The sequence below is a fragment of the Microcaecilia unicolor genome, chromosome 8, assembly GCF_901765095.1.
Source record: "Microcaecilia unicolor chromosome 8, aMicUni1.1, whole genome shotgun sequence".
Taxonomy (NCBI): domain Eukaryota; kingdom Metazoa; phylum Chordata; class Amphibia; order Gymnophiona; family Siphonopidae; genus Microcaecilia; species Microcaecilia unicolor.
This window is the reverse complement of record NC_044038.1, coordinates 15,761,404-15,786,854: the sequence shown is the minus strand read 5'-3', so window position 1 is coordinate 15,786,854 and position 25,451 is coordinate 15,761,404. Positions and strand designations below refer to the sequence as shown.

Here is a 25,451-nt window from a genome sequence, read left to right as displayed (position 1 = left end):
AGTTAAACCTCGCTGAGCTAATCGGCTGTCAAAGTTCAGTGGCACTTAACTAAATACTGCCACTGAATATCACTGTTAACCAGCCATCCCCTAAGAGGCGGGGCGGGCTGGGGGCGGAGTGACAAAAAAAATGGCCACTCGGTGAGATAACTCTTACCGCATGGCCATGTGGCAGGGAGCCCTTACCACCCCACTGAGGTGGTGATAAAGGCTCCCGAGCTAACCCGGCAGCAATATTCAATTACTGCTGCGTTATTGTCACACCAGCCATTTCTTTTTCCCCCGGAAATGGCACGCACTCGGGGCGGGACATTCGCCAGCGACCACATTGGGCCAGCAGTAGTCCCGAAGGAGTGAGTAGTAAGCCCGCGTTGGGATTAACACTGCTCTGTAAAAGGACCCTAAAGTTAGGACAGAAAAACAGCAGTGCCGAGATAACTGGGCACTGGTCAGAATATCAGCCAATACCCGGCTATCTTCCGGGTCTCTCACAAACACAAATATCTAATACCGGAAGCCGTGCAATTCCCTGGCATTGAATATCGAGGGTTAGGTCAGTCCACGGCAAGAAGCGGCTTACAATCCACTTAATGTCATGGGCTGAATATTACCCCGTCGAAATCAAGCAATAAATCTAGACCTCCAAGTCATAAAATATATCTCTTAATTACTTCCCCAGTCATAGACCAAATATGTACAGACTGACGCATGAGCATCGACTATGTATATGTAAGAGAAATGCAGACATTGACGGCTTAATTCTATAACCCTTAGCCCCTAAATTAAGCATCCATTGCACACTAAGATTATATAACACTGACACTTACATGTAAATGTCAATTTCATGCGCAGAAGCGCTATATGCGCACAGCGGTATTCTGTACTGACAGCATGAAAGGAACGGCACCTGGCCGGTTAAATGGTACTTAGCCGGCTGTCCGCTGATATTCAGCGGGAGTTAGCCAGCTCTCTCCCGCTAAATATTCCTGGTTAATGCTTAGCGGATAGCCAGTTATATCGCATGATATAACCAGCTATCCACCGATTTTCCGCACATCACCAGCTCAGTTTGGCGGCTAAATCTGGCCACGTCAATAGCAGATCTATCTTTGGCTACTATGAATTTAGCTGGCCATCGCTGAATATCAACGTTGCCGGCTATGTTCTTAGGAACCAAAAATAAATGTTGGTCACCAGAAACAGCCCGGAATTGAACATCCAGCATTACCGCCGACCATGGGAGTTAGCCGGGCTAACTCCCACGGTCTGAATATCGACCCTTAAGATTATAGGGGAATACTGCTGTTTACATGCCACAGTGTTGCTTTTAGAGACACACATTTATGCTAGCCATAGAGATGGTGTAAGTGAAAACTCGTAAATGTTGGCGCATCAATGTTGATTTACTCTAGTAATTCTATATTCTTTGCCATTCTAGAATTCGTGCTCAGCACGCTGCATTTTGGAACCTAACTTTTGGCACCCTTGATAAAATGGCCACCTGCATTCACAGACGCAAATTCACTATACACCTAGCTCAATGGCTGGAGTTACTGCAGAGCAGTCCACTAGAACTGAGTGATTCTGTACCCTCTCTTCCTTATTTCTGCATTTTCCTTTTGTGTTGGGTCTAGAATTAAAGGCTTTATTATTTTATCTCAAGTAAGTTTGATTGGCGTAGTTGATAGGTGAGTGACCAGGAACCCATGTGCTAATGCACCCTTCATGCATAAAAAAAGTGATTCCACTGACTTTCCAAGTGGTCCTACTGACCTAATAACAAGCCAGCCCTTTCCCACCTCATGAAATAGTGTTGACATTTCACCAAAGGACATCGTTGATGGGGACGAACCCACGGGGGGAATCTGGTTACAGATCACAAAAGCCACAGGAGTGTGATGGAGAAGTTGACTCCTGGCTGAGAAGAGACAGAAGCACATATTACTGCATGGATTATACTCTTGGACCTGGAAAACAGGACTTATGATACGATGCACTAAAAGTACTACATCAAAAAGCAGTTTAGGTACACTCATACTGGGATCTTTGAGAACGTTTTGCAGAGTTATTTCAAAAATTATAAATGGCATGATATTTATAGATCTATCCTTTCGAAGTCTTCCATCACGTTCCTGTCCCCTCTCAGGAAATCCAGATGCATTGTGAGGAGCAATGAATGAAGTATCTGCAGGAGCTCCCAAAAAGTGTACTTTTGTATTTTCTACATTTACATGAACTTCCTGATCTGGTGGTTGTATCTCTAAACTTCTGCCACTTCTGTTGTATGGATGCTAGAGAGCACGTTGGACAATACCAGCATGGCAGGTCCCTGAGCCTAATGCTACACAATTCCAGTAAATGACTTCAGTTTCTATAGTTGGTTTGGCTGTCTAACTTAGTGGCACTATAGAGTATAGTGGACCAACCTAATACAACCATGGAGACAGATATCAATGACATGCACCATGTGTATCTTATGTCAAGTAGGGTTCAGCCTACAAAGAGGCCTGTCTTCTACCTCTCAACATATGATCGTTGACAGCAACAAGGCAGATCTGTAAACTCATACTGCTATTTTTCTGAACAGAGTTAATGCTGCACTAAGACTTCTGTTTCTCAGAATAGGCCTTGATGATATATATGTACCATAGAGAATTCAATAAATGCTACTAGGCATGAGGTGAAAATTAAGACCATATGGGAGAAAAGGGATACATTATAATAGGGTTACCATATTTGCTCCCCCCAAAAGAGGACACATGTCCTGCCCCCACCACACCCTACCCCACCCCACCCCATCCCCTGTCACATACCGCCCTGCCCCTTTCACACCCCCACCTCTCCCCCATCACACCCCCTAAGAGTGTCCTATCCTCCCCTCCCTTACCTTACTGTACTGCCCGGTGGTCTAGCGATTTGTTCGGGGCTGGAAAGAGCCCCTTCTTTCCTGCCCAGAGTGGCTGCAGAGTGTCTTGCTGCCTCCTGTACTGGTGCCGATTCAAAATGGCTGCCAAGAGTGACCTTGCACGACTTCTGCAGAAGTCTCGTGAGGCCGCCACTTGAACTCTCGGTGGCCATTTTGAATCAGCGCCAGGACCGGAGGCAGCAAGAGACAGTCTGTAGCCACTCCGGGAAGAAAGAGGGGTGCTCTTTCCTGCCCCAAAGAGGTCACTAGACCACCAGGAAAGTACAGTAAGGTAAGGGGAGGAGAGGCTAGGACACCCCTAGGCCCACCAGCCTGCCCGTTTGTCCACAAATCAGGACAAACGGGCAGGCTGGCAAAACCCGCCTGTTTGCCCAGCCTTGTCCTCAAAAAGAGGACATGTCCAGGTAAAACCGGACGTATGGTAACCCAACTCTGGCTGTGGGAGCATTCACTTTGTTTCCTAACTCTATGACTCTCATGGTTGCCTGAGTTGAGAGCAAAAAAAATAAAGTGAAATAAATGTGACCCGCTGAGCAAAAAAGTACCAAAAGTGGAGTTACAAATAACAGCGATGAAGACTATAAACAACTTTTATTGTTGAAAGTTTTGTGTACTATAGGGTCAGTAGAATTGGACTATGCAAGTTTTTACAAAGTTGATGTTTTTCATGTTCTACAGCCTAGAAACTGCAGGTACCTGAAGTAAGGTATGTGATTTCTGGGGTTAATTACTTATTTATTGATCAACATTTCTCATTTTTTTAAGGTTTAAATCTTCTTTATTAACAAAACATTGTCAAGATGAAACATAGTTGACACAATAAAGCAACAAGCTTGACACCAAGTAAAATTGTCAAAATTAAGCATTTTCAAAGAAATATCTTCCCCTTATCCACCCCCCCCCCACAACCCACCCCTTCCCTTACCTCCCTCCTAGATGTGATGTGGTCATAGGCGGTCGGTGGCCCAACTGTTTGGGGAGGCTAAAGGGGGCGGGGTTAGGGGGTGGGGCCAGGGTGGAGCTTAAATCCATAATTGTCTGATAACACACAGAAAAAATAAATAAATAAAAGTCACAATTAATACCTTTTATTAAATTTAGATATTAGATATGTATCATATGTCAAAGAATAAAGTGGTTGCTCAAAGCATATTCTAACCACAATCGCTCAACTGCAAAACACTATGCACAACTTTGTGCAAAAACACACTCAGAACCTTACTGTACCATAAATATTACATTGGGCAGAACCTAATACACCAATATACCACCCATACGGAAAATGCAGACCGTCAACAATATGAAACAAGGGATCATATCACCACAATTCTCATGTAGAGCCACAAAACACCCTAATTCATGTTTAATGTGGGATAAAATGCCATAAATAAGTAAATAAATATAAACTTTTAATGTTGAGCACCTGATTCTCAAAGTGGACATATTCCAAACACTATAATGAAAATAAAATGATCTTTTCTACCTTTGTTGTCTGGTGACTTTTCTGATCATGCTGGCCCAGTATCCGATTCTGCTGCTATCTGTCCTCAGGTGTCAGTGCAAGTCTGTTTGGTATGAACTGCTCATATGCAGGTCAGGAAGTCATCCACGTTAAATATCTCCCTGGCAACCCAGGACACCTCCAGCCAACCCCCCCCCCTGTTCTCCCAGCAGTAAGGTAAACAAATTAAACCATAAACCAATGAGGATGGAGGTAAATCAACAATTTAAACCCCCCCAGAGCAGCGGAACTCCACAGCTGATCCATCCTGCTGCAGCAGGGGAGGCTTAGCCTCCCCAAGCCTCTTATACCGGGCTCCTATGGATGTGCTCACTACTATTAAAACAAAGTTCAATAGCATAGTGTAGGTGTCAAGGCCTTTTAAAGCTTAATATCCGTGAAGCTTTAATGTCCTAGAAGTATAACCTCGGCACACCAGCACACACCTGAAGCCTCATTATTTTCTGAAATTTCCTTTATTGAATAAATATAGATAGTTTACTCACAGTCAGATGTTCAGAAGTATTGCCCCAAGGAAACAGAGACTCCGTAATTCTGAGAGCTGTATTAGTGGTTGGAGACAGAAATCTGAAGGGAAGGAGCTTTATTGCAGAAGTGAAACATAGTTAAACAGATGCGAGCAGTTCAGAGCTGGGTGGCTGGAATATGCAATATCTTATGAGAAAGAATGAATGAGGTAAAAAAACAGGTTCGTTACAAGGGGGATTAGCAGGACAAGTGCTATCTGAATCAATATGGAGAAGGAGAGGTCAAGAAGGCGCTCACACAGGCCACAGAGGAGGAGGAAAGGGACCAATTGGGACAGAGCCTGCCATCAGGTAGCAGGGGTGGTCCCAGGGGGCAGCCCTCGATTGGAGGGAAAGGTCATACCCAGCTGACGTCTCTGGACAGAGATAGTAAGAATGACCAGGAAATGATAGCAGGTAGACAAAAGAGCCAAGCTTGGCTGAGAAAGAGAGGCGGTCTTTGCAGGAGAATAGACCAATAGTAACAGACTTTATACAGACAAGCAAGGGTGACTGCATTACATGTGAGACTACATTACACACAATGCATTGCTCATATATCTTTGCAGAGAGGACTGCAGTAGTAAAAATCCTTAGACGTGAGAATAACAGTAAGGGCATTAAACACATTTTAGGGTCACACTACAAACTAGCGTAAGGCCGTCGGGGGACAGAACAGTGGCGTAGCTAGGGGGCGCCAGGGGAGTGGCCGCTCACCCAAATGGAGTTCTGACGGCGACGGAGCCTATTTTTTTCTCAATGTGTTGCATTGAAAATGTGCGCTGGCGGCGGTGGAAGTCCGCTCTCGCTCTGCTTTCGCTCCCCCCGTGCCGTCAACCTGGCTCCGCTTCTGGGACAGAACAGTAGGTCCAATAATTCTATGGCTGATTAAGGATGTTTCTCATTTTTTAAAAGATGTAACTAGTCCATACCCGAGGTTGAAATTTTGCAGGGTTATGTAGTTGATGTCCCTCTATCTTGTGGTATAAATAAATCACATACCCCACTTTTGGTACCTTTTTGCTCAGTGGATCACACATCTACCCAGGGTTCTATTTCCAAAGATTTGCACACTATTTTGGAAAGAGTGCCCCCCTTTTGCAAACAATGCTTGCAGGAAAAAGGGCACACCCTTTCCAAAACAGTGCCTCTCTTTGAAAATAGCATACACTCTGCCCGTGAAACAAAAATGAAGACTAACCAAAATAAAACAAAACAAACATTTTTGGGCTGCCCATCCACACGTATCGCTATTTACAATTCCAGTGGACAACTATGGGGGCTGTCTAAGGATGAAAGCTAAACTTACTGACAAAATCCTGCATCCATGCACCACTGTTCTTTTCTTGTGGACGGGAGAAGGGATCCAGGTAAAAGGAGGCTATATGGATGTCTGCAAGGAAATCAGAGAATAAGTACATAAGTAAGGCCACACTGGGAAAAGACCATGGGTCCATCGAGCCCAGCATCCTGTCCAGGACAGCGGCCAATCCAGGCCAAGGGCACCTGGCAAGCTTCCCAAACGTACAAATATTCTATACATGTTATTCCCGAAACTGTGGATTTTTCCCAAGTCCATTTAGTAGCAGTTTATGGACTTGTCCTTTAGGAAACCATCTAACCTTTTTTTTAAACTCTGCCAAGCTAACCGCCCTTCACCACGTTCTCCGGCAACGAATTCCAGAAAATGAATCAGAAAAGCTAAAGTCTAATAACTTTTATTAAACGTGTTGGAAAACAATTCAATTTCAGAAGAATAATTTGCAATGTTAAAAGACCATGCATTTGATGGAGTGAGCTCTGGTTCCTGGAAACTTACACCTCAATAAATTGATTAGTCTGTAAGATGTCAGCAGCCTCTTTGTTGTTTTATAGGAAAATCCAATTTAATGTGCTGTGCAATTGTTTATATTCCTATAGGTAAGAATTTATTATACCCCTGGCACAGGCCTAATGTATTGGAAACTGCAATCACCAGGTCACCAGGTGGCACTGTTCTGCTTTTAGTAGTACATTTCTGTCCTGTTCCTGTTCTCATCGATCTTTTTCAGAAAAGATGCTTCTCACTCCTTGTCTCTACTGCAAAGGTTCTCAGACAAGTCCTCGGGGAAACACTCAGACAGTCAGGTTTTCAGGATGTCCACAATGAATATGCATGAAATAAATTTGCAATACACAGCCTCAAAAAATAATCAAATAATAGAAGCAGACATATATATCGTTTAATAGACAAAGAAAACTCTACTGTAAATAATAATAAATATCTTAGAACCCAATTTCAAGAACCTCAGCGGTACCACTCTGGTAGCTCATAAAATCACGGTTTGCCTAAGCTTTATGTACCAAATCGTCAATGTTGAATAATTTTTTTTAAACATTATCTTCTTAATTTATATTCTAGTTCATTAACTTAATACATTTATTTATTTATTTATTTATTGCGTTTGTATCCCACACTTTCCCACCTCTTGCAGGCTCAATGTGGCTTACAATACATCATGGATAGTGAAGTAAAAGAGAATAGATATTGGTTTTACAACTACTACTACTACTACTACTACTATTTAGCATTTCTATAGCGCTACAAGCGAACGCAGCGCTGCACAAACATAGAAGGAAAGGCAGTCCCTGCTCAAAGAGCTTACAATCTAATAGACAAGGAAATAAAGTAGCAAATCAAATCATTAATGTGTACAGGAAGGAGGAGAGGAGGGTAGGTGGAGGCGAGTGGTTACAAGTGGTTACGAGTCAAAAGCAATGTTAAAGAGGTGGGCTTTCAGTCTAGATTTAAAAGGTGGCCAAGGATGGGGCAAAGACGTAGGGGCTCATGAAGTTTATTCCAGGCGTAGGGTGCAGCGAGACAGAAGGTGCGAAGTCTGGAGTTGGCAGTAGTGGAGAAGGGAACAGATAAGAAGGATTTATCCATGGAGCGGATAGTGCACGGGAAGGGGTGTAGGGAAGGACGAGTGTGGAGAGATACTGGGGAGCAGCAGAGTGAGTACATTTATAGGTTAGTAGAAGAAGTTGAACAGGATGCAAAAATGGATAGGGAGCCAGTGAAGGGTCTTGAGGAGAGGGGTAGTATGAGTAAAGCGACCCCGTTTACAGAAGGATTTTGGGTGTATGGTAATAGAATACATGATAGTAATATAGCGGAATACATTATTAAACATTTCTGGATATATGTGGGGAGTTTCACTATTTATTTATAATGTAAAAGCCAGGAAAGCACTTAGCTTGATCCTAAGCAGTAACAATAGCAACTGCAGTAGCTTTATAATAGGTGAGCAGAATAGGGATTTTTAAAATTATGTTCTGCTTTGTTTTTGTAGGGGATCAGCCTTGAGAATGCTTAGGGCAAACATGTCAGCAAAGCAGTCCCCATACCAATGACAGAAACTAGCAAAGCTGCTATGTATTAAGTTAGTGAATTAGAATATAAACTAAGAAAGATAATGTTAAAAAAATATTTTTCAAAATTTAGAACCAATGACGATTTGGTACATAAAGCTTAGGTAGCAATGATTTTATGAGCTACTGGAGTGGTACTGCTGAGGTTCTTGAAATTGGGTTCTAAGCAGGGCCACTGAGAGAGTGAGTCGGGCCCGGGCTGGCTTCTCCCCACCCCCCCCCCCCCCCGCAGGATCACCGCTGCCGTCCATCCAGGATCGCCTCCGCCCGCTGCAACTGCAAGTACCTTGGCTGGCGGGGATCCCGAGGCCCTGCCAGCAGAAGTCTTCCTCCAGCGCTGCTCTTCACTCTGCCACATAGCCTGCCCCGGCGGTTGCTTTTTCTCTCACGGCGGCCCTGGTTCTAAGGTGTTTTATTATTATAGCCGAGATTGGGTGGCAGAGCCGGTGGTGGGAGGCGGGACTGGTGGTTGGGAGGCGGGGATAGTGCTGAGCAGACTTATACGGTCTGTGCCAGAACCGGTGGTGGGAGGCGGGGGCTGGTGGTTGGGAGGCGGGGATAGTGCTGGGCAGACTTATAACGGTCTGTGCCAGAACCGGTGGTGGGAGGCAGGGCTGGTGGTTGGGAGGCGGGGATAGTGCTGGCCAGACTTATACGGTCTGTGCCCTGAAGAGGAGAGGTACAAATCAAGGTAGGGTATACACAAAAGTAGCACATATGAGTTTATCTTGTTGGGCAGACTGGATGGACCATGCAGGTCGTTTTTTGCCATCATCTACTATGTTACTATGTTAGTAGAGTTTTGTCTTTTAGTTGTAATAAATTTGCATGCATTCCTGCACTGTATGCAGATCTACCTCATGCATATTCATTGCAGATATCCTGAAAACCTAACTGCTCTAATAGATGGTTTAGTTTTATTTATATGACTTGTATATTGTTTCTATCTTGATAAATAAATACTGATTTATGATGATTTTATGTCATAAACTGTGTTGGGTTTGTCTTGGGGACAATTTCTCCATAATGGGTTAGTTTTGTGCATACCATGTAGGAATGAACTTCGCTCCTAACTGTGTGGAGCAAGGCCTTATGAAGTATTATAAGAAAACATTTAAAAGTATAAAAAGATATGATAAAAACCTGTATACTAAATAAAGTCCTGTTTCAGATTCCTGATGCAGCTTCACAACATAAGATGTGCCATGCTGGGTCAGATGACAAGTTCATCAAGCTGAACATCCTGTCTGTGGTAGTGGTTAATTCAAGTTACAAGTAGGGTCGCCAACTTGCTAAAAGAGAAAAATCTGCCACCTGCAGCACTCACACTCTGCCCATGGCCCACCTCACTTCATCCCTGCCCTGCTGCTGTCCTGCCCCACCCTATGGTCCACCTCTTTCCTCACCCCAACAAATAACTGCAGAAGGGCAGCAGTGCAGGCCACATCAAGATAGTATCTTCCTATCCTTACATGTCCATATGAAGAAACAGTGTGTTTTAAGCCTGAAAAATGTATTGAATATTTTCCTGTCTTAAATATGTCTGAAGTGTATTTCTCCTGTTTGGTCAGCAGATGGTGAATGTTTATCCTTAACGCAGTTACAAAGGACTGACTTCTCTTTCTTAAAGTTGGCACACACATAATAGAAAGTTCCTGTAGTGATGTAACCAGTTTATATTTGAAATCTTGTTGATTGGGCTCTGATTGGCCCAGGAGCTCATCTCATTTGGACTTTACTGGGTTTGAGTTCAGTTTCAGCCAGGGTGGAAAGAGAGACAGATCTCTTTGCTGAGGCTCAGTGAATTATATGTCCTGACCTTCCCAGGTACTATTTAGAGAGTATATAGATGTTTAGTTAGTGTTATAATTGATCCATATTTCAGTTACCTGTTATTGTTTGCCAATTGCACATTTTGTCCACTGTTCCAAGTTCTGAGAATAAACACAATTGTTTGTTCACCCTGTTTGTCTGGACTGATAAAGAATCCTGGTGGTTTGGTGTGTTGGGTTTGTGAGTGAATTCTGGGAACTGTGGGACCACTGGGAGTGTGGATCCAGTAACCTAGAATTCACTGGGGATAATTTGGGAGACTCGTCCAGAGGCGGTTGGGACCCAGTCAGTGGGACGAGCACAAGCAGCAGGTGCAGGCTGACCTGAGCTGTGCTGGGGATAGACCCTCTAAGTAGCCTTGTGGTAATCCTAGGTGGGTGACTAGGTGTTTCGTGATAGTCCACCACCTCTCTCTCCTCTGTGCTCCTCCCATTGTGTTCAGAATCTGGAGGGGATGAGACATAGCAGAGGGAATGCTCCAGGGCCAACTGCAGCCAGTACAGGTTAATTGCTGCCACTGCTGGGGAGACAAAAGTAAACTTGAAAGACTAATGAGGAAAGAAGGAAGAGAAACTGGACCCATGGGGAGGGGGAGGGTCAAGGGAAGGGAAAAGAGGGGAGATACTGGAATTTGGAGGAGGAGGGAAGAGAATAGAAGAGAGAAGGGGGTGGTGCCAGACCATGGGGGGAGGGGTAAGAACACAAGGAAGAGAGAGAGAGAGAGAGAGAGAGAGAGAGAGAGAGAGAGAGAGAGAGAGAGACTTGACCATGGAGGAGCATAGCTCAGGTTTTTATACAGTGTCTTGCAAGCCAGCTGTTTCACTCATGTAAGAATTTAGGAGAGATGCAACAAAATCACCTTTCTCATTGAAGACTTTGTAGAAACGAACAGCAGGATCCCACACCTCTACACCTCCATTTGCCTCAAGAATTGTAATTCCAAAGAGGTCAGAGCACAGTTTAACAAACCAGCTAAAACTCTGAAAACAGAGAATAGAATTACTTGAAGAAGTTACCTTATTCTTTATAAAGAGCCAGCATCCAAAATAGTTCCCTTTCCTTGGAGCCCACACTAAACCAACTCAAAAATGTCCCCTCTAGCTACAGTTTCACGGCATCAACTCTCCCCTCGGCAATTTTCAGCCTCCTCAGCCAGACGGCATAACTTCCACTAAGGAGGAATTCTCAAATGGTCACCGAAAATTAGGCCCTGGGATGATATGTACCAATCCCCAGATTCTATAAAAGTCACCCAAATTTGGGTGCAGATCCCAGCTTGGCGCCCAAAATAATTAGTTAATGGGCTCCAATGATTTAATTATTGGAGTTAACAAACACTTAATTGGCATTAATTAGGATATGGGCGCTGATCTAGCTACATGGTATTCGGTGCCTAAACTGGATCGTGCGCAACTCAAAAGGGGGTGTGGCCATGGGGGTTCACAGAAGATGTGCACAGTGTTACAGAGTAGCAGGGATCTGCGTCCAATTTGCATGCCATGATTTACACCAGGTTCAGCTGGCGTAAGCCCGTTATGCCCAAAGTTGAGTGCTGAATTCGATATTCAACTCTATTCTATAAAGAGCGCCCATTCCAGAGTGACCGTTATTGAATAGCGTTGTGCTGAATTTTATCGGCACCATTTATAGAATATGGCCCTAAGCACCAATTATATAAAGTCAGTTCTGTGTAGAATTGCCGTTGTAGAATATTAACATAAGCCTGAGGCTACACGCCTGTATTGCTTCTGTATTTGCAGCCTGCTCACTTGATCACCACAGACTGCTCACAGAATAAAATACTACATATTCTTTTAGATTCGTATTGGGTAAATGAAACTCTTTATTTGCTCTTGGAGAGTGTATAAGTCATTATTGTTAGTGCAGGGGCGTAGCTACGGGTGGGCCCGGATGGGCCCAGGCCCACCCAATCACAGCCCAGGCCCACCCAATCTATCCCGCTCCTCCAATCCAGCGCTGGTCCCCCAGGTGCCAGCCAGGCTGCAGCGAGAGTGCTGCACAGCCCCCCAGGTCCGTCCTGGCTCAGCCCCAGTCACACGCGCCTTCGCAGCCGGCAGCAAAAGCAGCAGCTCTCCAGAGATCCAGTCCTCCCACCCGCAGCAGCCATCTCCTTCCAGTGTGGACGGGTCAAAGGCCAGGAAGTCAGCCGCTCCAGTGCCCCATCACGCCGCTGCGCTCCAGTGCCCCCACCGCTGTCGCTCACCGCCTTTTCCTAGTGCGGGTCGAGGCCAGGAAGTCAGCCGCTGCCACCAGAGCACTGTGCTCCACTGCTCCCATCGCCGTCGCTCTCCCAGCCCCAGAGCACCAGCCCCCGCCCCGCATCACTCCCCAGTGCCCCCGCTGTGTTCAGGTCGGTGCCGCCCAGAAACATCCGTGTGTACCAGTGTTGCCGGGTTTCCTCCACCGAGTCAGCAGCATCCGGAACCGCTAGAAAAGACGTCATTGGGCCCTTGCCGCCTGGGTCAGCCCTCAGCTTAGAGCGAGACCCTCCAGGAGTTAGAACATGGAGCAGAGTCTACACCCGCCACCACACACATACAAATCTGGTCTGAAGCCCAGCTGCCCAGGTAAAATAAATGCTTTTCAGCATGTACAGTGAGTGTTTGCTGGTGGTGGGCTTCTGGGTGGGGGTGTGCTCCCCAAAGCCCAGGGGAAGAAAGGTACACTGAATCATTAAATATGCATTTCCCCCCCAGGCAGTGCAGAGCCCATCCCCACCCATAAACCCACCAACAATTAATTTTAATGTTGGTGGGTTTCTGGGTGGGAGTGCGCTCAATGCCCAGGTTAAATAATTTTTCAAAAAAGTTGCATATCTTTTTACATTGGCGAGTTTTGGGGTGGGGAAGTTCTCTGCTGTGCCCAGCTTAAAATTAAAAAAAAAAAAAAGTTTTATATTTAATGTAGGTAGGTTTCTGGGTGGGGGTGGGCTCTGCAGTGGTGTGCCCCAGACATGCCAGACCATGGCGGGATGAGCAGGGGGCAGGACAGGGCCGACACCAGGCCACAGGGAGGGGCGGGGGTAGGGTGGGGCCGACACCCAGGCACGGGATGGATGCGGGGAAGGGGAGGGCTGATGCCAGGTTATAGGGATAGATGGGGGGCAGTGCAGAGAAAGGAAGGGCCGATGCCAGGCCATATGGATGGACGAGGCGAGCAGGGAAGGGAAGGGCAGGACCGATGTCGGGCCACAGGGAGGAATAGAGGGGCAGGGAAGGACAGAGCCGATGCTGGGCAATCGATGAGGTTTGGTCCGTGCTCTGCATGTGACCAAAGTGACTCTTCTGGCATGTGGTCTGTGCTGGGATCCATATCAGTCTGAGTAGTCTGACTCCTCCAGTGACGCATATTGCTGCTGTGTATATTCACTGCTGCCCTTCTAAAGGTACTGTATTAGTATATTGTGTGTTCAGAATTGACAGTGTTAAAGTTTGTTATATAGGCTTTGAGTATGTATGTGGTCCATATTGATGCTGGACAGCTGTTGGACAGGCTGTTTATTTATTTAGTTACATTTGTACCCCGCGCTTTCCCACTCATTGGCAGGCTCAATGCGACTTACATATATAGGTACTTATTTGTACCTGGGGCAATGGAGGGTTAAGTGACTTGCCCAGAGTCACAAGGAGCTGCCTTGCCTGAAGTGGAATCAAACTCAGTTCCTCAGTTCCCCAGGACCAGAGTCCACCACCCTAGCCACTAGGCCACTCCTCCACTCCTAGAAATCCCTCATCAAGTGCACTCTAAGGCATCACCTAGGAGTATCTCAAGAAATGCCACTCTCACCTGTATACACAGTGCCCACCCATACCAGCCCTGGGCCCACCCAAAATGTCAGGTCTGGCTACGCCACTGTGTTAGTGCATCACAATGATTAAGAAATACCCAAAGTCTCCATACCAGGAACAAGTCTTTTCTGCATGATGCATCCATGCACAGAATGAGCCCCAAGGCTCTGCTGCAAAAGCCCCCTTTTATTAAGCTAAAACTTATCCAGGAATGAATGAGATTTCAGTCATATACTCTCAGTTCAGGTAAACAAACCACTGGCCAGGTGGCTTATCTCCCGAACCTCAAACATACCCCGCCCCCCCCCCCCCCCCATCCTGCACAGCTGGCTTCAGAGGCATTCCAACCTGTTCTTGAGGGGTGCCTTAATCTCATACAGTGTTCTTTGAGATATACCAGGAAAGTCACTTTGGGGTCAAAGACAGGGGATTTTAAAAATGTATATTGATTAAGCAAGACTGAAAGCATTGTTAATATTTTCCATCACAACGCCCAACTTTAGTTGCAAGCACTTATGCCAGCCAACTGACTGGTGTAAATGCTCATGCTTAACCACAGGCAGTTAGGTGTGTAGCTGCAATATTCAAGTACCCATGTTGTAAGTACCAGGCACACCCTAGCCCGCTCATGCTCCTCCCAGGTCCATGACCCCCTGCAGTTGACGTCCTGGATTTTGAGCAACCAAGTTATAAAAATACCGACTAAGTCAGTTGTGCACATAATTGGTGCCAGTTAGAGCCAATGAACACTACTAGGGCCAACTGTTGCTGATTAGCATCAATTAGCAGCTAAGTATCATATTAAGGGCCCTGTTTACTAGCTATGCTATAGGCGCGTTAGTGTTTTTTAGCACATGCTAACATGAGCCGCACGCTAACACTAGAGACACCCATAGGAATATATGGGTGGCTCTAGCATTAGCGCGTGCTAAAAAACGCTAGCGCACCTTAGTAACCTGGGCCCTAAGTTATTCTATAACTTGGGCGGGCAACTTTGTGTGCTAAGCATCAAGTTGGAAATATTTCGCAACTTGAATACAATCAATTGGTACTAAGGCCATGTAGACTACTGCACGGAATTTATGCGGGATGCAAAGAACAAATTATAAAGAAACTTCAGACTACTCAAAACACGGTAGCCAGGCTTATATTTGGAAAAACGCGATTCGAAAGCACCAAACCCCTCCGAGAAAAACTGCACTGGCTCCCAATCAAAGAACGTATTGCTTTCAAAATCTGCACCCTGGTTCATAAAATTATCTACGGCGAAGCCCCGGGATACATGACAGACTTCATAGACCTACTAACCAGAAACACAACAGGATCAACACGAACATACCTAAATCTCCACTACCCAAGCTGCAAAGGACTCAATACAAATCAACCTATGCATCCAGCTTTTCTACATAAGCACACAACTATGGAACGCATTACCAAAAGCCGTGAAAACAACTTATGATCACCTAATCTTCCGGAAATCATTAAAAACTAACCTGTTCAAAAAGGCATACCCTACCGACCCAACGTAAATGCCTGTACCCTGCAACACAATGAAACCAAAGCTCGTAATGGACATATAATAACTCTTCCTCTCTATGATTCTCTTCCTCTGTACGATTCCCTAATGTGTCTGTACACACGTACCTTATTCTACCACACATTACTGTATTTGTTTCATACCGGAATTGGCGAATGCCTTTACGGTACTATGTAAGCCATATTGAGCCTGCAAATAGGTGGGAAAATGTGGGATACAAATGTAACAAATAAATAAATAAATGTAAGTGCCTGGACCACATAGGGAAAATGGTCTCATTAACAATTTTTGGTATAGAGTTATGGTGGTTTAGTGGAAACTACAGTTTCTATTGCATTTTTGGTGATAACTCTAATAAAAGCTGCCATCACTAAATATAACAATAAGCACATTAAGAAGAAGTGGGGAAAGTATCAGAGCATGGCTTGTAGAATTCTTCCAAGTCCTTTGCTTATGCAAGTGTGCGTGTGGCATTTATGTATGTATATGTGCGTTGGGGGGTGCTGGGGGGATATTTTTGTGGGTAGGGATGGTTTATGGTTGGTAAAGCAGTTGCAGGTGGAGGCATTTAGTGTGGGGGGGTGGGTTAGCCATTGCAGAGAGAAGTTTTAAGGGAGTGGGTAGTTTATTTTGGGGGGAGTGTTGGGAGAGTACAGAATGGGGAGAGGCAGTTTGAAAGTCCTTAATTGCAATGCTTCACTGTATGTACGTTACTATGGCATATAAACTGTAACTCCTTTTTCCATAGAAACGCATTAAGCCATTTTTTTTGAAGGGGGGGGGGGGGGCAGTGGTGGTGCTGGAGCGGACTCTCACGGGCTCGCGAGAGCCGTTTGGTAAGTTTTTAAGAATTTTGGGAGCCGGTTGTTAAAGTAGGCCTCCCCATGGCTACTTTAACAACTGACTCCCAAAATGTGGGCTTGAGCCACCTCCTGAATTCTCTTTTACTTTGCTGGCAGTGATGCTGGCCCCACCACCCAAGTAAATAGACTGCTGCTGCTCCCTGCTCCCTGTTTCTGACTCTGAGCATCAGGCTGAGACTTTCCTTGCAAGCGCAAGAATGTTTCCATCATGCTGCTCAGAGCCAGAAACAAGCAGCACAGAATGGGTTGGCAGTCCATTTATTGGCTGGTGGGGCTCGACAAAGGTATGCCTAGCGTGCCCGCACAAGGGAGGGGAGAGAGAGGCATGTAATTCCCCCCCCCCCCCCCCCCCCCACAACACACACACAAAATTTCAGGGCTGGCTATGCCCGGAGAGAGAGCCCGTTGTTAAAAATTTACCAGCACACCCCTGGGGGGGGGGGGGGGGGGTGTCTTTTTTTCTGGAACCTTCAGTCTGATTTTTTCAATTTTAAACTTCATATCACTTTTACCATTTTCCCCATATGACAATTTTCATTCCCCTTCCATTAGTTCTGAACAGTTATTTTGCCTCCAGACAGACAGAAAGATAGAACTCTTCTGTATAATTCTTTTCAAGTTCTGTTGGATTAGAAAGAATAAACATGTGCTGCTTTATGAAGTCATCTTTCCAGAGAAAGCTCCATATCAGGTAATGTTTTCTTTTTCCCAATTGTAGCTGGCGATAAAAAGGGGGAGGTTGCCACTTGCTCTAACCTGGTATCTCTTTTTGGAAAATCACCACTGTCCGATATGTTCTTTCACTAAGAAGCAACTCCAGTTCTATAAATATTCTACCTGGTCCTGGAGGCACCACAGCCAGTCAGGTTTCAGGATATCCACAATGAATATTCATGAGAGAGATTTGCATGAATATTCATTGTGCTTAGCCTGAAAACCTGGCTGGCTATGGTGCCTCCAGGACCATGTGTGGGAACCACTCTTTGAAAGAGAATTTTCACAGCAAATCAGCCATGTCAATAGTAATATATTCATGCAAATCAGTTTTTGCAACGTTCCTTTGCCTTTACATGGATCAAAGGGGTTCTAGGTCAGTTCCCACGTGGACAGTTCCCACTCACCAGTTCCCATCTGGAAAATTACCACCTTGGTCAATTCCCACCCAACCAATTCTCACCACTCCAGGGAGGACAATTCCTATTCTTTACAATTAAAATGGAACAAGGTTTGGCATCTATCTCCTTCGCTTTCCCCTATCAGACATGCAGCTTGTTTGGGGGGGGGGCACCCCCACACTCCCCAAACTACACCCATGTCACTTCCCCTCCCAGATATAACCTTCTGCACACCACACCACACCACAGCACGCAACAAACCAAACCAAAACCAAATTCCAAACAACGAGCATAAAAAATAATGAGCAGTAACTATTAACCCCCGATGCAACCCAACACACGCAAAAAAATTTTTTTTAATCATTACAACCCGATTCCAAACACATTCACTAACTTTCTCAAACCCAGACAATGACTTTTCCTACAAGCCCTCAGAAGTCAAAAACAGTACAATTCCCATCCATTCCCACGCGATTCCACGATCACAAATTCGTTATTTTCCACAAACCTGGATGACTGTCAGCGACACACAGTTTCACCTCCACACAAAGGCATAAAAAGAAAACCCAAAAGATGGAGGAAAAAAAAGACCAAACACTAGATCCCGATAAGAAAAAAAACTTTCCAGGGTGGGAAATAGCTGGGCAGAAATTGTCCCCCTTGGGTGGCAATCAGTCAGAGGGGAATTGGTGGGAACTGTCCCAGTGGGAACTCGCCGGATACCGATAAAAGGATGTGGGGGTTTCACAAAGCATGTATAGTTACCTGCATTAGGAGCTGTCCCCGGGGGCAGATTTGCGTCAGGGGAGGAAAACAACACATGTGAAGGGCAATTCTATGTTACCCTTAAATTAAGGTGCAAACTGCGAGACAATGTTTGCAGAATACTAGAACGTACGCATCAGGGACGTATCTGGACTTCAGTGGTAGGGGGGACCAGAGCCGAGGTGAGGGGGCACATTTTAGCCCCCCCCCCCAGTGCTGCCGACCCCCCCTCGCCGCCATCGCTGACACCCCTCCCCGCCATCGCCGACACCCCCTGCCGCTGCCAGCACCACCTCCAACAAGTTTGACCCCCCTACCGTTCTGTTTCTGTGAGTCTGACATCCTGCACGTTGTACTCAGAAGAAATCAAACGCAAGAAGAAGACTTCGGCTGGCGGGGGTTGGGGTCCCCCGCCAGCAAAGGTACAGACAGCGACGGCAGGTTGGTGGAGGGGTCGAGAGGGGTGTCGGTAGGGGGGTCCAGGGCCAAATTTATGGGGACCCAGGCCCCCGTGGCCCGATAGCAGCTACGCCCCTGGTATGCACTGACCTATGTTCCAACCTGCTGCCTATCTTTTTGAAAATGCTGCCTTGTTTTCAACACTCTACATGTTATTCCCATTTTAAAACTCAGGCGCAAATGTCCATTGATACTTTGTAACCACAGCACATTTTAAAATGAAAATAGGTATGTACTGTCCCTTTGAAAATCGGTGGTAAAAAGTACCCATGAACTTTGTCCCAGCAAAGTCTGAAAGTTGTCTCTTCAGTTTTAAAAGCATTTGAACTAATCTAAGATGTTTAACCTATAGTTTTCATACTGGCTTAGGAAGCAAGAAAGCACATGCATGCGTCATGATTTCTCTGGTGTCATCTCTGAAATGGAGTGGAGGAGTGGCCTAGCGGTTAGGGTGGTGGACTTTGGTCCTGGGGAACTGAGTTTGATTCCCACTTCAGGCACAGGCAGCTCCTTGTGACTCTAGGCAAGTCACTTAACCCTCCATTGCCCCGCATTGAGCCTGCCATGAGTGGGAAAGCGTGGGGTACAAATGTACAAAAATAAAACAGATACTATTGAAGATTCTACATGGAATGTTGCTATTCCACTAGCAACATTCCATGTAGAAGGCTGCAAAGTCTGACGTCCTGTCAGACTCAGAGAAGCAGAAGCCTGCGCGGCCACATTGGTGATCTGCAAGGGTCGACTTCTACATGGAATGTTGCTAGTGGAATAGCAACATTCCATGTAGAATCTCAAATAGTAGCAACAGTGGAGGAGTGGCCTAGTGGTTAGGGCGGTGTACTTTGGTCCTAAGGAACTGAGTTCGATTCCCACTTCAGGCACAGGCAGCGCCTTGTGACTCTGGGCAAGTCACTTAACCCTCCATTGCCCCAGGTACAAATAAGTACCTGCATACAATATGTAAGCCGCATTGAGCCTGCCATGAGTGGGAAAGCGTGGGGTACAAATATAACAAAAATAAAATAAAATGGGGTTTGTTTCTATAAGGAAGGTAACTGGGATTTGCTGTACCTTTCAGTCCCCATAAAGGATAGGGTTACAAAATCAAATGGAAAAATGATGCATTACACTCACGTGTCTAGGGGGAAATAGTATCTCAGCTCATCATCATTCAGACTGAAAAACAGAAATACAGATGTAGGAAATTTAACAGAACGTGACCGAAGTGCAGGCAGAAAACTGCAAGTTGTTTTTCTCCTGCAAACTTTTCACAGCAGTTAAGTCATTCTGTGGACTTGTCCAACACATGGATCTTGAGAAGAACTCTGGGTTCTTTTTTACAAAGCGTCGATAAGCCCAGTGTATATCATGCAATAGAATACATTCATACTAATTTTGCAAATATTGATCCTAATTTGTGCAAAATTCTGCATTCATACTATCATCAGGAGAGCAGGGCGGCCATTTTGCTTTCTAACCCCATTCCTCCTCTGGACGCCAGTGCTTCTCACTCCCCTCCCACCATGCAGTTCAGATTAGAGAATGACACAGGGATAGGGACCCACGATAACCGCAAGATGGGGACGGAGACAGATCCCCCCGGAAACGGGGCGGGGATGGAGACAGAGCCCGTGGGAAGGGGGACAAACCTTGTCCCCGTGTTATTGTTCTACTTTGAAGCCTGTTAATGAACTGGACTGTTGTTTATGTTTGAGTGATACAGATAATGATAGTTTGATTTATTTTGGGGAAAACAAGCAAACGTGCTGGCCACAACTAGCAAAATTTGCATGGGGGGATCCTGTACATTCCTGCTACCAGCACATCTTCTAGGAAGACACCTTCTATTGCAGGAAGGACTGTGGAAGACAAGAGAGCTAGACTGAACCCTGAGATTGTTGATGATCCACAGATTAAAAAATCATAACAGTGCTTCATAGGGCATATTCTCCCCTCTAGGACATACAGAACAGGTTGTACTTTGTACCAGTGGCATACCAAGGGGGGGGGGGGCGGTGGGGGCAGTCCGCCCCGGGTGCCGCGGCACGCGCCTATCAGCTGAGTTCGCTAACTTCGCTGCAGCTCCCTCTGCCCCGGAACAGGTTACTTCCTGTTCTGGCTGGGGCAGAGGGAGCTGCAGCGAAGTTAGCGAACTCAGCTGACAGGTGCGCGCCGCGGCACCCCCCCACCAGTGGCGTGCACCCGGGGGGGGGGGTCATTTCACTGGGAGGGGGGCCGCGCTGCACCCAGGGGGGCGCATCGGCGATCCGCCCTGGGTGTCATGCCGGCTAGGATTGCCACTGCTTTGTACCCTTGACAGTTTTAACAGGGTGCATCAGGATTCCTTGGGGTAGAAGAAGTCAGCTATTGTTAGGGTTGGAAAGGTATAGGGTGGTGGTGGTGGGGTTATTATAGTTGCTCTTTGTTATTATTGTTTTCTATTTGTGATTTATAAACAACAGCTGCACAGCATATTGTTCCTTTTTATACTTTAATAAAAAGATTTAAATATAAAATCATAATTGTTCGAGGCTTCTGCAGATGAGGAAAGAGCCCACAGGGATGGGGAAGGGACGGGGACAGAATCTGCAGGGACGGGGTGGGGACAGAGACAGGGCCTGTGGGGACAGGTTTGGGATGGAGACTGAGCCCATGGGGACGGAGACAGAACCTGTCGAGATGGGGTGGGGATGGAGACAGAGCCCACAGGGATGGGGAAGGGATGGGGACAGAACCTGTGGGGATGGGGCAGGGACAGAAACAGAGCCTGCAGGGATGGGACGGGGGAAGGAGAGAGAACCCATGGGGATGGGGTGGAGACAGGGACAAAGTTTGTCCCCAACTCATTCTCTAGTTCAGGTCAGTGGTGAAGAGGAGAGGCATTGGCAGCAGAAGGAGCAGGGGTTGGGAGGGCTGGCCACAGGTGTGGGAATGCAAGACCATCTGACTTACCTGGACGCAGGAACTTAGGGCAGGGCAGGGGCTGCAGGTCACAACTGACCTGCATAGGCAGTATGAGGGTAAAGTTTCAAAGGAAAACCCTGTAGGGAGTTTCTAGGGATGTGCACAGGGCAAAAATGTTCAGTTCATTTTCAGTTCCTTTGGGCTTTTTCCCCCCAATTTTATTTCACAAATTTTTTTTTTAGTAAAAAAAATTTAAATCTGTGTTAGAATATTTTAATACACACTAATCAACTTAATATGCATTTCTTAATGTGTGTCAAATCAGGTTAGCACTAATGAATGCACAGTCGTAGTATCTTCCCTTTGAAAGTTAGACTTCCAGGTAGGTCTCAACATCGTCCCTAATACACAGTTTTCAATAGATGATCAAAAACAGACATCTCAATTAAAGACTCATCTTTTTTTAGAAGGGTTTAATCACTTAAGGTGACGACTGACTCCCACACTTAATCAAAGGAAAGCGGAACAGAGACCTGTAAAGATGATGTTAACGAGCAAAGCTTGCCTATCTATCCCACCCATTACCTGAACAAGGTTTCATACTGCCTCTCCATCCAGAAAGCAATATCCAGTTCTCCAGCTCTCCCAAGTGGCCATGCTTTTGGGCAAAGTTCTTCAAAGACTGAAGTTCTGCTTGAGGCAACTGAAAAGTAAATTTATGACAGCATATGACTTCAGAACAAAACAATGAGAGTCTGAAGGGAGAAAGATCCCAAATTTAGGCGCCCTTTTACTAAGCCGCATAGGTGCCTTTGTGCACCCAACACGTGCCAAATTGGAGTTACCGCCTGGTTACCGCGTGGCCCTTGCGGTAATTTCAATTTGGCGCGAGTTCGCTACGCGCACCTGAAAAATATTTTTATTTTCTGATGCGCGTAGACCATTACCACCTGGTTACCGCGTGAGACCTTAATGCAAGGTCATTGGCTTGCGGTAAGGTCTCAGACCCAAAATGGACGCACGCCAATTTTCATTTTGCCGCAAGTCCATTTCAGCAAAAAAAAAAGGCATTTTTGTAGGGTGCTAAAAATAATTCTGCGTGCGCCCAATACATGCGTCTACACTACCACAGGCCATTTTTCAGCGCACCTTAGTAAAAGGACTACCTAGGTATCTTACTAAGTCTAGTGTGAATAATTAGTGGATTGATTTGGGAATTCCATTATCTACAGCATATTATTGAAGTGTTTTCTTCAAGGAAGTCTTCTCATTTAGGGGCCCTTTTACTAAGCTGCATAGTCGCCTATACACGCCCAACGCACGGTGCACGGTGAAAATCAGGCAGTAACTCCAACTTGATCTGCATAGGCGATTACCACAACGGTTAACTCGAGAGACCTTACCGCTAAGTCAATGGCTGGCGGTAAGGTTTCAGACCCAAAATGGACGTGTGCCAATTTTATTTTGCCACATCTCCATTTTCAGCAAAAAAAAAAGGTATTTTTTTACAGGCGCGCTGAAAAATGGACCTGTGTGTGCTCAAAAACTCGCACATACATTAGCGCAGCCCATTTTTCAGCGCACCTTAGTAAAAGGACCCCTCTAGCAGACAGATCCTCCCCTCCCCCTCCCTTCCTTTTGGGAGGGTCCTATCATGCCACTAATTTGGTTTTCAAATATTTAGGGATCTATGGATGTCTTGATGAGAGGACTTTATTGTTGCTGTTTTTGCATGATCTTGTTCTAGTTTGTTGACTACAGTTTGATATGGTGATAATATGCAAACTTTAATAAAGAGTGATTTTATAAACAAAAAAGAAAATCAGTTTAACTTAGCCAGTCAAATTTAACCAATTAAGGGGGAAGTTATCAATGTGAGCTGCTGTTAAGACGTGTTATTTTACTGTTAGCTCCAGTTATAAACTAGGTTTCATTGCATAAAATGGGACCTGTTCTAAAATTGCACGAGTGAGTGGTAAAATAACACAGCTTAACGGTAGCCCATGTTGATAACTTCCTCCCTTAGTGTGAAGAGCTTCAGTCTCTGGTAACCAGAACTGATATTGTGATGTCATAATGCCTCATTCCACCAATGCCTAAGAGCCAACCTCATCAGTGATGTCACAATGGCATGATTGCTCTATACTTGGCTCACTTCTGATATTGTGATGTCATAATTCTTCATTCCACAATGCCTAAGAGCCAACTCATCAGTGATGTCACAATGACTTGATTGCTCTATACTTGTCTCACCTGATATTGTAATGTCATAATGCCTCATTCCACCAATGCCTAAGAGCCAACCTCATCAGTGATGTCACAATGGCATGATTGCTCTATACTTGGCTCACTTCTGATATTGTGATGTCATAATTCTTCATTCCACCAATGCCTGAGCCAACTCATCAGTGATGTCACAATGACTTGATTATACTTGGCTCACTTCTGATATTGTGATGTCATAATGCCTCATTCCACCAATGCCTAAGAGCCAACCTCATCAGTGATGTCACAACGGCATGATTGCTCTATACTTGGCTCACTTCTGATATTGTGATGTCATAATGCCTGAGCCAACCTCATCAGTGATGTCACAATGGCATGGTTGTCCTATACTTGACTCACTTTTATTACATATAGCAGTGATTTCAATTTCTATAGACATTTCTGTTTTTCTTTTTAATTAAGGGTGGAAGTTATCAACGTGGGCTACTGTTAAGACATATTATTTTACCTTGAACTCCAGTTATTAGTAACTAGGTCTCACTGCATAAAATGGGACCTGAGGTAAAATAGCACATGTCTTAATGGTAGCCCACATTGATAACTACGACCCTTAGGTCGTAGGTGCTTAGGTTCTTTAGATAAGTATCTCCTATTACTCCTAATATTGGGGCTCTTTTAGAAGAATTCTGAAAAATGTTTGGTTTGAACATCAGCTGTGAGAAGTTTCGTTGCTCTACTCTTCTATATATTTTTTGGTGCGCTCTTTTACAATGCCACGGTAAGCACTAGCACCTGTCCACCTAGCGATAAAAAGCACTGCCATGGGATGTGCTGAGGCGTCCCATGGTACTGTGCCCATCAGCGCACACTAATCCCTTGCTGAAAAATATTGGGAGGCGTGACCATGGACAGAGTAGGCGTGCCCTGCACTAATCGGGTACCATGGACACATTTCTGCATGCTGCCCAATTACCACGGGGTTAGCGTGGGAGTCCTTAGCGCCTACAAAATAGGTGTAAGGGCTCCCATGGTAATGGCCATGTGTTAATTGGGAAATTAGCGCATGGCCATTAAAGAAAAATATGGAAAGGCAGCCATTTTACTATCGAGCTAAAAGTGGCCACAATGTGCGGGAAACCAATATAGTAACATAGTAGATGATGGCAGAAAAAGACCTGCACGGTCGATCCAGTCTGCCCAACAAGACAACTCATGTGTGCTACTTTTTGTGTATACCCTACTTTGATTTGTACCTATGCTCTTCAGGGCACAGACCGTATAAGTTTGCCCAGCACTATACCCGCCTCCCAACCACCGCTCTGGCACAGACCGTATAAGTCTGCCCAGCACTATCCCTGTCTCCCACCACCGGCTCTGGCACAGACCATATAAGTCTGCCCAGCACTATGCCCACCTCCCACCACCGGCTCTGGCACAGACCGTATAAGTCTGCCCAGCACTATCCCTGCCTCCCAACCTCCAGTCCCGCCTCCCACCACTGGCTCTGGCACAGACCGTATAAGGCCTGCCCAGCACTATCCCCGCCTCCCAACCTCCAGCCCCGCCTCCCAC

The 25,451-nt window shown here is 45.7% G+C and overlaps 1 protein-coding gene across 1 annotated transcript in view; it reads right to left on the bottom strand.

Annotated features, from left to right (window-relative positions):
• LOC115476221 (probable cytosolic oligopeptidase A) overlaps nt 1-25,451 on the bottom strand; it is a 55,516-nt gene that overhangs the window by 9,991 nt on the left and 20,074 nt on the right. Inside the window, exons 7-11 of the mRNA XM_030212473.1 lie at nt 22,239-22,356; nt 19,884-19,925; nt 11,058-11,178; nt 6,264-6,347; nt 1,800-1,918 (exon numbers count right to left, since the gene is read on the bottom strand). Coding sequence (XP_030068333.1) covers nt 1,800-1,918; nt 6,264-6,279 — 135 coding nt within the window. The 5' untranslated portion in view covers nt 6,280-6,347; nt 11,058-11,178; nt 19,884-19,925; nt 22,239-22,356. The remainder of the gene's footprint in view (nt 1-1,799; nt 1,919-6,263; nt 6,348-11,057; nt 11,179-19,883; nt 19,926-22,238; nt 22,357-25,451) is intronic.